This window comes from Corvus hawaiiensis, chromosome 6 (genome assembly GCF_020740725.1).
Source record: "Corvus hawaiiensis isolate bCorHaw1 chromosome 6, bCorHaw1.pri.cur, whole genome shotgun sequence".
Classification (NCBI taxonomy): Eukaryota; Metazoa; Chordata; class Aves; order Passeriformes; family Corvidae; genus Corvus; species Corvus hawaiiensis.
Genome location: NC_063218.1, coordinates 2,679,489 through 2,694,514, shown reverse-complemented (window position 1 = coordinate 2,694,514; position 15,026 = coordinate 2,679,489). Strand labels below are relative to the sequence as shown.

Here is a 15,026-nt window from a genome sequence, read left to right as displayed (position 1 = left end):
TAAAACCCAAACGCTTGGCCAGTCGCTCAGGGGTCCATCAGCAACGAGGCTCACTGCCCTGACCTGCCATCCCAAATCCAGGAAGATCGTAGTGTGGGTGTGTGCTTCAGTGCAAGAGGAACAATGAGCCTGTAGCCCTTGGATTTTGTAGTATTTTTTTTTTTTTTTTTTTTTTGCACTACACTCCTTTCCCTCCAAAGTAAAACTTAAAGTGCTCCTAGTGCTTTGGAATTTAAGCAAGAACAGGGGCCACGAGTGTCACTTGCTGTCTTTGGAGACTTATGGCAGCAGAAGGAAGGCTGACAGTGCCTGGCCCTTCACCAGCTTCGCCATAAGCCAAGCAGGGATTGAGATGGAGCGACCTGTTCCTGCCAGGAGACAGGGGAGCAGCCGGGGTGGAGCTCTGGGGCAGGGACTCGAGCAAGGGATGTGCTGAGAGTTGCCATCTTTGCCTTCTCCAAAGAAGAAGCAGGACTTGCTGCTTTTTTGGGCCAGCACGAGTGCAGGAGGTGAGCAGGGAGAGCAGAAGCCACGCACAGGGCCGGGGTGTGGGCAGTGGGACAAGTGACACCGGGGTGAGCGGGGCCAGGCTGGCGGGCAGAGGCCGGGGCTGCCCCGGGGCTGGCGTTTCTCTCACCACCGAGGCTGCCCCGCGTCTCTCCAGCTCCCAGGTCATTGTCCTAGCACGGCATTCCCTGGCCCCCAGCGTCACAGCGGGGGTGGAGCAGCACAGGGCAGGTTAAAAGCAGTCCCAGGGTGGATTGGCCCCACAGTCAGAGCAGCTCCCTCCCTGCACCAGCGCCTTCAGCCCCAGCTGCTCCGCTCATCCCCGCGGCTGGCTCAGGGACAAGCCAGGAATAACACCAAGCCTCATCTCCAAGAGCCCAGGCCAGGTCAAACTTGGCTATTTTGGTTAAGTAAAGACACAGGGACCTCTCCCAGCCTGACCCAGCACCACCCCCCCTCTGTACTCTACAGCTCTGGGGGCAGTGGGAGGGCAGAGCAAGGAGCCCAGGGATCAGATCCCTGTGGTTTCTGCCCCTTCCCTCTGCAACAGCAACGTTCCACAGGCAGCCACACACCCCCTGCACCTCAGTGGGGACCCAGCAGTTCACATTCACTTCGGGTTAAAACTCTTGGTTATCTGCTAAATGCAATTTAATACTGAGGGGGACGAGGGGAGCCCCACTGTGGGCATCGAGGAGGGCGAGCAGGGCCGGCACCCAGCGGGTGCAGCAGCCCTGGATTCACACACATTCCTGCACACACACTCCTGCTGAGCCAGCTGCAGCCTCTCCCTGCAGGGAAAAGCCAGCCCTGTCCCTCAGCCACGGGCCAGCGGGGTGGTCACGAGGCCAGCAGGAAGGCTGACCTCACTCAGCTCTGAGCCGCAGGCCCAGGTAGGACAGGGCAGCAGCCAGGTGGGACCAGCAGGCAGAGCAAGACCCCCCCGAGCCCCGAGGCCTCACCCAGCCCTGCCAGGTGGGAATATGGCACAGTAAACTCCAGCATCCAGCACCGAGAGCCCTGCCCGGACAGAGCTCCCCGCTCCCAGGGAGGCAGGATGCAGAGTCCTTCAGGGAACACGTCTTTGCAGGAAGACAGTGCCTCTCCCAGCTCTGCATGTGCAATTAAAAGAGTAACTAGAACAGTCTCAGGCCAAGCACAGCCCGAGCAAGATTCGTTCCTTCCAAGTGTGCAGATAAAAGTGCAAATATGCATTTGATGTTTCTTTTCTAGTGAGGAAGCTCTGGTGCATTTAGCTGCCAACATCTTGAAGACCAGACCAAGGAAAAAAAAAAGCTTCCAGAGAGTTCAGCTTCACTTTGCTACATGGTACCTTAAAGTCACAGTTCTCTGACTTAACTGCCTGCAGCCCTGGGCTCAGTCCCGCGCGCAGCTGCGGCAGGTAGTGGAATGTTTGTGTCATGAGTTAGATGCTTTGGGGGGAGAGGAGGAAAAGAGGAAAACCAGGTTACAATCCTATACATGAGTGCCACTCTGGGAAGAGAGGGAGCCTCCTCAGTTCTGTGGGGCAGGGTGGGAGCTGTGGTGGTGGTTGATCTCCGAGCCGCCGGCGGCGCAGAGCAAGGGCGTGCTGTCCGCGGCGCTCCCGCTGTCGGTCCCGGCCAGGGAGCCGTAGCAGCCCGAGCACTGAGGGGTGGCCAAGCTGCAGGAGAGACAGAAAAAAAACAAGCATGGACTTTCAGGGATGAATAATTTCGCTCCGCCAAACTTCTGCTCCCAGCACTGGTCAGGGTGTCAAAGTTTGAAGGCACATTAGCTCCAAGGAACTTGGCTTTGATGAGACAGCTACAAGAACAAGAGCACCAGGCCCCACAACACTGGTCAAGAAGAGCCAGAACCTCTGAACTGCTCACTACACCCCTGGGCAGCAAGCGAGGGACTCGGAAGTGAAGTGGAAAGGAAGTATTCCAAGGCCAGGCTGCACAGGGCTTGGAGCAACCTGGTGCAGTGGAAGGTGTCCCTGCCCATGGGGTGGAACAAGGTTTTAAGGTCCCTTCCAGCCCAAACCATTCCATGATGACGGGTGACAGGGCTGCCAGGATGCCTCATAAGAGTTTTGCTGGGGATACCCGACCATTCTCATCCACACCAGAGGTTCCTGCAGAGTTTTGTGCCAGGTCCCTCCCAGGACTTCACCAGCTCTCACTTCCCAGAGGAGAAACCCCTCTGGAGATCATTTCAGAGCCCTCTGAAATGGATCCCAGCCCTCCTGAATGAGATTTCCTGTGTGCAATCACTACCTGTGAGCACCATCCACATCCACCTCTGAGCTGGTCACTTCTGCCCAATAAAAACAGCTCCTTGTGAGCTGCAGAAGGGAACAAAAGGTCTGTCAGAGCCTCCCTGCCCTATCCACCTTGCCCAAGCTGCCTCTTCCACCAAAATTTTTCCTAGGAGCAGAAGCCAGGAGCTCTGTTGCTTCCCCAGAGGGCAGCAGAGCAGCAGCACAACCCTTACTCACCCTCCTTCCCTGCCCCCGAGCCGTGACAAGTCATCATCACTGTCGTAGCGCCTCGGATTGTCGAAGAAATAGGCCCTGGAGCTGTAGCTGTGGCTGTTGACCATCCCTGCTGGAGTCTGCCAAGGAGAAAGGAGTTAGGCCAGAACCAAAACATTCCCAAGAGTCACCCCAGGGGCTCCTCCCTGCACAGAGGAACTTGCCCAGGCCTACCAGGTTCTGGCTCAGTCTCTGAGCGCGGAAGAACAGCACCACGAAAGTGGTTGGCACCAGCTCCCAGAGGAACAGGACCACTCCAAACACCACGTACTCCTCGCTGCTCACCTCCACGTGCACCTGTGGGCACAAGGCAGAGGGTCTGTGTCATCCTAGCCACTCACAGAGCTCCCAAAAGCTGGAACTGGGAGGGCAGAGAAACCCTCCAAAGGCAGGAGTCCCTAAAGCAGCACAGTGACCTTCACCTGCCTGCTGCTCTGGTTTGGGTGAGCTGGTTCTGCTCAGAGTGTGCTACCAGGGCACTGGGAGCTCGCTCTCCACACCAGTGGCTCTCCCTCACACACAGCCACGCCTGATTAAGCATTGCTGTTCTGCTCTAGTTGACTTGTCCCTCCTCTCCCTCAAAAGAAGAGTTGGCAGGCTGAGAGGGAGGAGCACAACAGGGAATCCTTCCTGAAGAAGTGGCTGGAGAGAGGAAGACCCAGGTTTGCTGGGTGGAGAGAGCTTCTGAAAGCAGAAAGGCAGCTCATGTGGGGGTTCACACCCCCCAGAGCCCCCTTTTCACCCTCACAGGATGAGGAGTGACTGCATTTCACTTCACTGGGTCTGGATTGGGGGTCACACACTCACCTTGTCTGAAAGGTTGTCCCAGCCATAGTTAAAAGGACCAGGAACATTGTCTGGAGATATGGCCACAGCTACCAGGTTATAGCAAGCCCTTGAGGAGTACAGGAGGGCCACTACAGATCCCACCAGAATAGCCTGGCAGACAGATGTTCCCTAGGACAGGAAGAAATAAAAGGAGTTGTAATACAGAGCTGTGATGTTCTTCCCCATTCCCTTAAATGCATGAACAGCTGTGCAGCCAAGAATGACCCAGAACATTTGTATGTTGTTGCTAAAATATTCAGAGCTGGGTAAGAGCTTTCTCATGTGATGAGTTCATTGCAGGAGCTGCACAGCCAGAGCTGCCTGGGAGCAGGGAAGGATCTGAGGCACTGGAGCGTCACTGGCAGGACTTTGTCAGTCAGCTCCAAACTGGGGGTCCAGGGAGATGCTGCTGCACCGCCTGCCTTCCTCTGGGAATCTCCACAAGGCCAACAACCAACCACCAGGAAAATCAACTTCTGCTTTACACCCCATCAGACCCTGCAGAGGAGTTTCACTTGCAGCAGCTCAGCTTGCAGCAGCTCAGCACCCCAGCATTTCATGGTGTTTGTCTAGAAAAGAAACCCAAACATTTGGGGTGGGCAGAAAGTCCCAGAGCTTGAACTCCTGAAGGGAGCCCACAGAAAATATGGAGAGGCACCATTTACAATGGCCTGGAGGGACAGGACAAGGGAATGGCTTCAAACAGACAGAGGGCAGGGATAGATGGGATATTGGGAAGGAATTCCTGGCTGTGAGGGTGGGGAGCCCCTGGCACAGGGTGCCCAGAGAAGCTGTGGATGCCCCTGGATCCCTGGAATTGTCCAAGGCCAGGTTGGATGGGGTTTGGAGCAACCTGGGCTAGTGGAAGGTGTCCCTGCCCATGGCAGGGGTGGCACTGGATGGGATTTAAGATCCCTTCCAACCCAAACCATTCTGGGACAAACTTAGTCCTTGTTAAATCCATCCATGAATCCCCTTCAATGACTGCTGGGAGGCACCAAGCCAGTGAGGGGGCAAACACCCCTCAGCACCTGAGCCGCCTTTGTGTTTAAGCAGAGAATCTGCTGGGGAAGCTCATCTCTCTGGTCTGCTCCACATCCCAGCTCTGCTTTCCCAGATTTGGAGCTCAGGACAGTATCTTGAGAGAGTCAGTAGGAGAGAGGTGCCAACAGACAAGTGACAGCACCAAAGCCCAGAACACATCCTGCTGTCACTGGTGGTGAGCCCGTGCTGCTCAGGCCAGCACAATGAGGCACAAAGGCTGCTGAAACAAATCTCCAGCTCACAAGGACCACAGGACAGGAGCTGGCTGCAGTCCAGCCTTTCCCATGGCTCCAACTTCCCCACCTTCAGTGTGGAGGCAGCAGCCTCCAGCCTTGCTGCATGGCTTTGAGTTCTGGGGCATCTGTGGAACATTTCTGCTCATCCCCACCCCGTTTCTGCAGCAGTTTCCCACACACAATGTCAGGGGATGCCCCCAAGGCAGGGGAGGGAGGCAGAGACCTTTAGCAGACAGCCAGGGTGAGTATCCAAGCGGAGAGCTTCCCTGGAGCACAGGCCAGGGGCAGCCTCGGGCATGTGAGGAGAGGAAGCTCCTGCACTGGGGGAACTGGGTGAGTTAATGAGTGTCCAGAGCCAGTCAGAGCTGGAGACCAGGCCCAGGCCAGCAGGGGTGGGAGCAGGTTCTCTGCTCCTGCCTGCTCCTGGCTCACTGCAGACCTGGATGCAACCTGCAGCCTCTGGACAGCTGTCACAGGAGCCAGGTAGGACACCAGTCCCAGCCCACACATCCTGGATTCTGGGAAGCCACCCGATGCCCTCTGCTGCTTAAGGAGCCAGACATCTCCTACAGAAGGCCTCAGCTTCAACTGGCTGTGCTCAGGTGCTCTGGTTTTTCCTCTAAATGTTTCCAGGCACTCAAGTGGACACTGATTGCAGCCTCCTGCCACACTGCTGGTGTGGCTTTTCCACTCTCCCACCTGCTGGAAAAGAGCTGTGTGTGTTCAGGCCCTCACCCGTGCTGCTTTGGGACAGGACCTACAGCAACCTCTCCTGCCATTCCAAGATGCTCATCTCATCCAGGACATCTCATCCTGCCCAAGCAGAGCCCAGCTAAAGCTGGATTTCTGGGGGATTCCCTTTGCAGGGAAGCATGACACACCCGCCACAGGTAAAATACACAGCAAAAACTGCATCTGCTGCTCTTAGAGAGCCTTCTCTTCAAGGCAAACCCAGGATTTTCTGTGCCTAAAAAGCAGAAGCAGCTCATAAATCTGTTATGCCAAAGCTGCAGACAAAGCATTCCCCTAAAACACGCAGGAAACGTCATTCCCACAGCAGGAGCGTGCACTTTGTGGAGGGAGGAATCCAAGAGTTGCCACCTCCCCACCGGAAGGAGAATCGGAGCAAGAGCAGCTCAGGTGCCACCAGGCCAGCACTGCCCTGAGTGAGCACACCCAGATCCAGCTGAGCAGTCCCAGTGAGTTCCCAAGGCATTCACCCACCTTGGACTCGAGGTAGACGTTGGCTGAGGACATCTTTCCCAGCTTGCACATGCAGCAGGCCAGGGAGATGGCACAGAGGATGAAGAGGCTGTCGTTGACCAGGGCCCGGGCCAGGACCGTCCACCTCAGCTGCTTCTCCGGGACCTCGCCGTGGATCAGCATTGCACAGGTTAAATTCACAACTAGGAACAGGAGGCTGGTGAGGATGGAGCCCAAGTACAACAGGACCCTGGAGAGATGGTGAGGGGAAAAATGGTGACTGAGGCAAGTCCAGGTTCATTCTGCACATCCCTTCCAGCAAATTTCAGGGGTTGTATTGGCAGCCCAAGGCTGCAGAGGATTTGTTGGAGCTGCTCTCATAACACATGAGCAGCGTAAGCAGTCATGAGTTACAAGACTCATCTTCTGACAGTCAGGTTCTTATCTTGCAGATTTTAAGTGTTGCTCCAGCTCTGCATTAACTCCAGTCAATAAGCCATGAGTCATCACAACCACTGCAACTCCTTTATTGAGAGCCACTGGAGCTTGCATTTTCCACCCTGGGTTTCCCTGGGAAGCACCTGAGCTGCACAAACCTAGGGCTCACCCATTGCTCAAGCCTTGTTCTGCACATCTTTCCTGGGCTGGGACAGCTCAGAGCGACCCTAAGAGTTCACCCAGGGGAACTGGGATGCTTGAGCTCCCTTGGCACCCCTGACACTCCCAGTCCTGCTCCAAGGCAGAACTCTGCTCCTTTGTCAGAGCACAGGGGTGGAATTAGAGCTCTGTTCAGCCTTTGGGGCCTGACCCCCCCATTCCCCCCCATTCCCCTGGGACCAGCTTTGAAGGGAAGGTCAGGACAGCAGCACTTACTTGTACTTGTTGAATTCAGCTGCACATTTCACTTTGAATATGACCTGCAGGAAAGATTTGCACAGGGTTATTTTACACAGCCTACAGTTTCCTTTCAAATTGGTCAAGAGATAAAAAAGGGAACCAGAGCTGGACATCTCCAAGGACTCTGGATTTTTTTATTAGCACCAAGTCTTGCTCTGGACCCCAAAGACTGGTACTTTTTTCCTTGTACAAGCCCAGCCCAAATACAGGTAGCCAACAACCATAAACATATTTAACACCCCGTATCTGAAAAGCACTTTAACACCACACCTTAAAGACTTCAAAAAAAAGAAGGGAGTTTAGCACTTAAAGTCATTAAAGTCCTTCAAAAATACATCTCCTTTTCCCAGTGTTTTGGGCTGTTTTAGGACCTCAGCCATGTTGGATTTCCGTGATAGCGAAGTAGGGACAGTTTAGGAAGGTGCAGACACTCCCAAGTCACAGCTCAGATGGGAGTTCCTGCTGCAAAGGGACAGGGAAGCAGTGCTCACACTACTCAGGAAAACAGCCATGGCAGGAACTGGGTTGTGACCAGCTCCAGGTACAGACCCCATCAGGAAGGATCCCAGAGCTGGGGTCACATTCAGCCACAGGCAAAGCTCATGTCCTGATTAGAGACCTTGAAGGAACTTGGGAAGAGACAGAGACACATCCAGACAGATCCCACCTGTACTTGTGGGATCACTGCACAGGTGTGGAGGTTCAGTTTCTCTTCTCCCACAAGGAGCCTTCCCTGTCAGCAGTGAAGGATCACTCATCTCCTCCCAGGCATCCTTAGTCAGCTTTTATCCTGGTGGGATTCCTTGGCTCTTGCTTCCAAGTCAGCACTGAGGTAGAAATGGCACATGAGCTTCAGGAATCAGGCTGCTGCCAACGGGATTTCCAGAGACATTTCAGGATCTGAGGCTTGTCTGAGCCACTGCAGTGGTTCCAAGCATTTCAAAGGACATTGGACAGCTTCAGTGATTCTCTTCCAAGAGTCACTTCCACTGCCTGCCTCCTCTTCCCAAGGCTGAGGGAGGACGAGCTCAATTTAGTGGGTAATGGCACATGGCTCTTCAGCAGAGGGAGGTATCCAGCCTCAGGAATGTTCTCTATCCCATTGTCCTGGCCCAGACAAGTGCAGGAGTGGAGCACAATCCTCTCTGAGCCCTAAAACTCATCTGAGTTACAGGAAACTGGGCCTTGGAAGGGCCACGTGGTGACTCCAAACCAGAAATATCCCTGAATCCTCCATCGTTTGCCTGTAGGTGACATTCAAGCACTTTGGGAGTGTCATGGAATCACTCAATTGCTGAGGTTGGAAGAGCCCTCCAAGGTCATCCAGCACAACCATGAATCCAGCACCACCACATTCACCACTAAACCATGCCCTGAAGTGCCACATCCACGTGTTTTTTTTAAACACTTCCCGGGATGAGGACTCCACCACTGCCCTGAGCCTGTTCCAACACCTGATCACCCTTCCAGTGAAGAATTCTTTCCTAACATCCAGTCTAAATATTCCCTGGCACAACTTGAGGCTGTTTCCTCTCGTCCTGTCAAAACAAGCATCGGTGGCATCCAGCTGGGAAACTCCTGGTTCAGCACCCTTTCCAGCAGCATGGAAATCCATGGAGGAATCTGTACTCCTGCTGTGACTCCCTGAAGAGCTGTCTGTAACCTCAGCCTCTGAGCAGCACTGCAGAGCCCCTGGCTTGTATTCCAGCTGGGAATGTTGTGTTCTCAGCTTGCAACAGCCCCTCAGCTGAGCAGGGAAGTGCCCCTGGCTCACAGGAAGATGCTGTTTTGGGCAGGACTCTGTCCCCAAAGCCTCCCCTGCAGCCCCGGGGATTAAGGCACACAAAGCTGAGTCAGGGTTAAGAGTGCAACAGCAGTTTGAGCCTCATGCTTGGCCCGCTGCCATGGAAAGCAGAGGGAGACCACAGCTCCAGCCTCACACTTTTATTAGCCCCTGGATAGTTGTTCCTATAACTTCAGGAAGGGAGCAGACACCACTGTGTTGGTGGTTTTAGTTATTAAGGCTGGTAAGTTATCTGAAGGTTGCTTTTCCTTCCCAGGGACTGGGTCAGGAGGTGGCACCACCAGTGTGCACAGGGTGTCTCTGGGTTCTTATCCTTGAGACAAGCTCTGAGCCTCCTGCACGGGGCTCTGCTGCTCTCTGAGCCCAAGGACGGCTGAGGCAGAGGGTTCTGCTGTGAAAAATCCAGCAGAGAGAGCTCAGGAACGATCCTGTTCTTCAGAAAAACAGGAAAAATAGACCCCTGTGCTTCAGCAGGTGCAGTAGGCCAAGCTGTGAGCAGCAATCCCTGCAAACTGAACAGTTCCTTCGGATCTGAGCTGAGCCCAGCTCCAGAAGTCAAGCATGAAAACAGGGAACAGCGGTCTCAGCAGCCCAGAGCAGCAGGACTGGGAACATTTACTCCTGAACAAGTCTTTTACAGCAGTTTGGAATACTCAGGTGCCTTTCCAGAGCCATGGATCCCCTGAGCATTCCACATGAGCCAGAAGGTGAGGCTGAGATGAGTTACAGACCCCAAAGCCCCCTGTGATGCCAGAGGCTTTTGGATTTGTGATGAGAGGATTTATCCCATAAAAGTGATTTCCTTGTTCACATCACAGCCCAGGGAGCCCCTAAGGGTCTGTTCAAGAGACACACTCACCCTCAGAAGGTGCACTGGAGGTGTCACAGCTGCTAAGGGAAGATAAGTGACACATCCCAGATCCCACAGATGAATCCAAGGACCACTCCCGGTACCTGCACAAGGCAGGATCTTAACCCTAACAGCACTTATGCTGTTATCAACAGATCTGAAAGACCCAGGAATTTGTCATTGCCCACTGGAATCAAATTCTCTTTTGCTTCATAAAGGCAGCACCAGTTTGGGCTCTGCAGGTACAAGACACAGCCGTGCCCTGCCCCAGCACAGCTCAGCTGCAGGAGCATCCCCAGACAGATCCCTTCTCTCACCACACGAGATAATGGGAGCACAGCACAGACTATTTTGGGATCACACCTTGTACCAAGCGTGCAAACCCCCCCCTCAGTCCACAGAGGAAAAGCTGGAACTCTCCCTGAGGATCTCTCACCATCCTCATTAATACTGAGATCATTCCATGCCATCATGGACACAGGCTGCAACTTTGCATGTTCCCTCCTTTCCTAGAATAGCTGGTCCCCAGCACGGCCACCTGTTCATCTGGGAAACAGGGGAATCAGCAGCTATGGGATGGAGCAGTTTGGGGTTTCAGCGATCCCTCACCAGCTGTCCCTGCGAGGCAGAGGGCACTGCCAGGTGTCTGCGAGACAGGGAAGGTGAAAGAGGGAATTGAAGGATGGAGACTTTTCCAGTTTTCCATCTGAGAAGATCCAGGACTGTAAAGACAAACATCTCCCAGGCTGGATGCTCTTTCCATGCCTGTCTGCTGCAGGGCAATTAGAGCAGGAAGAGATGAAAGGGCTGATGTCATTTCATCAGATGGAGCACTTAGAGAAACACACACAGGTGAAGGGCTCTGGCCACGCCATCAGTCCCACCAGGCCAACATTCCTTACTCATCCCTGTGCCAGCTGCTGATTCCCAGGACAAGCAGGGGTGCCAAGTGCTCAGGAAGGTCCTTAAGATCAAGGTTGTTGTGGCTGCATTTCATGGAATCATTTGAGTTGGAGAAGACCTCCAAGACCATCAAGTCCAACCTGCGCCTGCTGCCCACCTTATCACCAGCCCAGAGCTCTGAGTGCCACCTCCAGGACTCCAAACCTCCCTGGGCAGTTCCTTCCAATGCCTGACAACCCTTTCCATGAAGAAATCTTCCCTAATATCCAATCTAAACCTCCCCTGGTGCAACTTGAGGCCTTTTCCTCTTGTCCCTTGTTCCCTGGGAGCAGAGCCCAACCCCCACCTGGTTGCACCCTCCTGTCAGGGAGTTGTGGAGAGTCAGGAGGTCCCCCCAGAGCCTCCTTTTCTTTCCTCCAGGTTAAATATCCTGAGCTGCCTCCGTGTATTTCCATCTCCATGCAGCATGCTCCTGACAAAGACCTGGGGAAAAGCTGGAAGTGGCAGACTCTTGGGAAAGGTGGCATTATTCAAGCAGCTGGCAGCACAGGAGCTGTTCCAAAGGCAAGGCAAAGGAACATCCTAGACTGGATATCTGAGCTATTGAGGCAAGATTGGGAGTGGATCTGAGGAATTCTGACCTGATGGACTGTGAACTCCAGATTCCCAGGAAAGGACTCATTCTAGTACAGGCTGAGGAAGAGATGCTCCCAAGCTAAAGGCATTATTACACCTTTTGATGTTCCAGGTGGAAAAAGTATCCCAAGGGAACCTACAAGAGAGCTGGAGAGGGACTTTGGACAAGAGCCTGGAATAAAAAGGACACAGGGAATGGCTTCCCACTGCCAGAGGGCAGGGTTTGATGGGATATTGGGAAGAAATTCTTCCCCATGAGGGTGGGGAGGCCCTGGCACAGGTTGCCCAGAGAAGCTGTGGCTGCCCCTGGATCCCTGCAAGTGTCCAAGGCCAGGCTGGAGCAACCTGGGACAGGGGAAGGTGTCCCTGCCCTTGGCAGGGGGTGGAATAGGATGAGCTTTAAGGTCCCTTCCAACTCAAACCATTCTGGGATTCTGTGAAAAAGAAATACACATCCCACACTCGTTCTGTCAGGTCTCTGCATCCCCTCAGGAATCTCCAGGGCCAAGATGGGATAGGAAGAGGACAGCCTGTCCCCACGGAGAGGAGGAACACCAGGCAGTTTAGCAAATTTGAATTTCAGCCCCAGAACAGCCTGGAGCATTAAGCAATGCCACTTCTCCACGGGTATCTGTTCCGTGGAGCTTCTTCCCCACCACCATTCCATCCCCAGCCTCTACACAGCCTGAGGAGCCCCGTAAATCGAGCAAGATCAGCTTGAATAACAGCACAGGCCATTTTCTTCCCCAGATGCCATTTCTCCAGCATCTCCACAAAGGAGGCTCTGTGTACAGGGACAATGAGCCAGGCCCTCAGCACAGCAGCAGCCCATGCTTTTATCCAAGGACATCTCGGATCAGGAAGCCACCCCCAGGCCAGCAGAAGCCCAGTGTCCTTCCACAGGCTGCTGCCAAGTGGCCCTTAAAAAGTGGGAATGGATGGGCACGTTCTGCTGGAGTCACACCAATAAACACACCAGTCACCTCTAGATCATGGGAGCCAGGAAAGCACCAGAGGCTTTCCATCCAGCTGCCCTCTTTCTCCAAATCGCTGGAGCTTCACCACTGAGATAACCCAAAAACCCCAGAGAGTGATGGACACCCCTCCTGGTGGCACCAGGGAAGCGTCAGGCCCTCCCTGGAGCTGAGCAAGCAGACCCATTTTCACAAGTCACTTTATCCTTCCCCACTCCAGATTCGCAGCTCTTATTTCCTCAGACAGGATTTCCCTTGGCTCTAGGTCTTCAAGGAGAAAGAAGTGGGATATATGCAGAGTTCACTGAAAAACAGATATCGTGGGAGGAGGAGAAGCCTGGGAATCTATTTGGATTTATTTTAAGAGGACCTTTAAACAAGCCTGCAGAGGGGCAAATCTGCTGTCAAATCCAGTGACCTAGAAGAAAACAGAAATCCAGCCACTCTGTGGAGCAGAGCACAGAATCCCTGCCTTTCCAGGGACACAAACCCCTCCTGGCTGGAGCAATTGGGAGGTCAGGCTCCCTTGAGCAGACAAGACAGATTTGTGCACTCTGTGCACCATTTGTTATTCCACTGCCACTCCATCAACAACACCTCCGACAGCTTTTGCAACAGGCAGCTCACCCCCCAAAGCCTCCAGGTATTTATTGGGAGAAAAGGGGGGGGGGGGAAAAAACCCAAACAGCTGAACAACCCCACTGCTCCAAGTATCATGTGAATGCTGGTGTCCTGGGGAAAATGAAATCATAACTCCCGTGGGTGACACATCGGAGCGACAGAGCGATTTCGCTGTGTGCTAGCGATTCCTTTGTGAGGCTGGGGAACAGCTGAGAGCTGCAGAGCAAAGAATCCCAACAACAACAACAAAGCTGGAAGGAAAAAAAGTGGTGACTTGTTTCATAAATAGGCAGCGAACCGGGAGGCAGGCGAGCAGAGGGCTGCTCACAAGAAACTGGAGCAGAAACAAAATATTCAGGAGGAAGATGGGGAGGGGAGAGCCAGGGCTTTAGGAGATAAAGGCAAGTGGAAGGACTAAGGGAAGGAGGCTAAAAAAAAATCACAACACGAGTGATGGGAAACCCAGAAAAGCAGGGACACAGCTCGGTGACAATAACAAGCGGCTCTGCACCGTCCCAGCAGCGATCGTGGTGCTGGGAAGGGGCCCCCCTCAGCTTCCCCGGGCTGTTGTGTGAGGGATCTCGGGGTTTTTTTGTCTGACAAGCTGCGGAACAACAAGCCCGGTTCGCAGCGGAGCGATGGAGAGAAGGAGGGAGCGCAGCAACAATAGCAGAAGAGGCTCTGGCTGGTGACGTAATGGTTGGCATCACTCCAGGCCAGAGCAGCCCCTGCTGCTGCCACTTTCTGGTCCCCTTTGCACAAGGGGAATCAATTAAAACAAGATGCAAAACAGTCCCTCAAGTGATGCCCCCCCCCACAAACACCCCTGCCGTGGGTCTGGGTTGCAAAGAGGAAAACCCAACCTGGGAGCAGGGCATCTCCCTGCACCCCCAAATCCCAAATTCAGGGCATGTGCCTGTCCCCCCACCCCCCCCCACCCCGGGGTCTGCAGTCAGGGTACAGCCCTGCACCCCGAACCCCTGATGCTGGGATTTTGGGCACACTTTTAGCTCACACCATCCCCCCCCAAATCCCACCCCGCCCCCCAAGCTTGGATTAAGGGCACAATCCCTGTGCTTCTCCCCAAGCCTGGATTCAGGGCACAATCCCCGTGCCTCCCCACGGGCTTGGATTCAGGGCACAATCCCTGCATGCCCCCAGCCTGTCCCAAAGTCTGCACTGAGGGCTGGATTCAGGGCACAATCCCTGTGCCTCCCTCCAAGGCAGGATTCAGGGCATATCCCTGTGCCTCCATCCAAGCCGGGATCCAGGGCATAGCCCTGCATCCCCCAGCCTGTCCCAAAGCCTCAGCGGGGGCAGAGCCCCAGGATCGCCTCCCAGCCTCACCTGGACACTCACATCCCCATCCCACCCCCAAGCCTCGGCTCCAGGGCGCTCCAAGTTCGGAGAGGTGGCTGAAGAGGAGCTTCCAGCCCCGGTGTCCCGCAGGGTGGAGGTTTGAGAAAGGGAATTTTGGAGAGGTTTTGCCCAAAGGCAAAACTTACCTCGGCGAAATAGAGGTTGAGAAGGCAGAGGCTGGAGAAGAGGAGGCAGCCGGGCAGGCAGTACAGGAGCCAGTGGGCGAAGGGCTGCTGGAGGCGGAGGGCCTGCAGGGAATTCTGCAGGTAGAAGGAGAACAGGGTGGTCCTGAGGGCTGCCCAGAGCAGGCAGAGGAAGAGGCAGAGCGTGTGGTAACTCAGCCGCCGCTCGCGGTAGTAGAGCAGCAGCCAGAGCTGCAGGTAGGCGAAGAGGAAGAGCGCGGCGTAGAGCGCCGTGTGGAGCACGGTGAGCCCCAGCTCCACGGCGTAGGGCACGGCCGCCCCCTCAGCGAGGGCCATGGGGCAGCGGGAGGCACCGACCCCCTCCCTGCCTTCCCTCAGCCCCGGCTGGACACCCCCATGCAACAAAGGGGAGCCTCCCCCCCACACTTCTTCTTTTCTTCTTCTTCTTCCTCCTCCTCCTCCTTCTTCTCCTCCTCCTCCTCCTTCTCCCTCCCGCCCGCCCG

At 54.7% G+C, this 15,026-nt stretch overlaps 1 protein-coding gene across 1 annotated transcript; it reads right to left on the bottom strand.

Annotated features, from left to right (window-relative positions):
* Positions 1-151: 151 nt before the first annotated feature.
* Positions 152-14,990, bottom strand: GPR137C (G protein-coupled receptor 137C). Its single transcript, XM_048307752.1, has 7 exons — positions 14,527-14,990; positions 7,210-7,253; positions 6,358-6,586; positions 3,833-3,982; positions 3,200-3,322; positions 2,990-3,105; positions 152-2,170 (listed from the first exon to the last, which is right to left on the bottom strand). Exons 1-7 carry the CDS (start codon positions 14,857-14,859, stop codon positions 2,023-2,025), a joined length of 1,143 nt encoding a protein of 380 aa, XP_048163709.1. The 5' UTR covers positions 14,860-14,990; the 3' UTR covers positions 152-2,022.
* Positions 14,991-15,026: the final 36 nt, after the last annotated feature.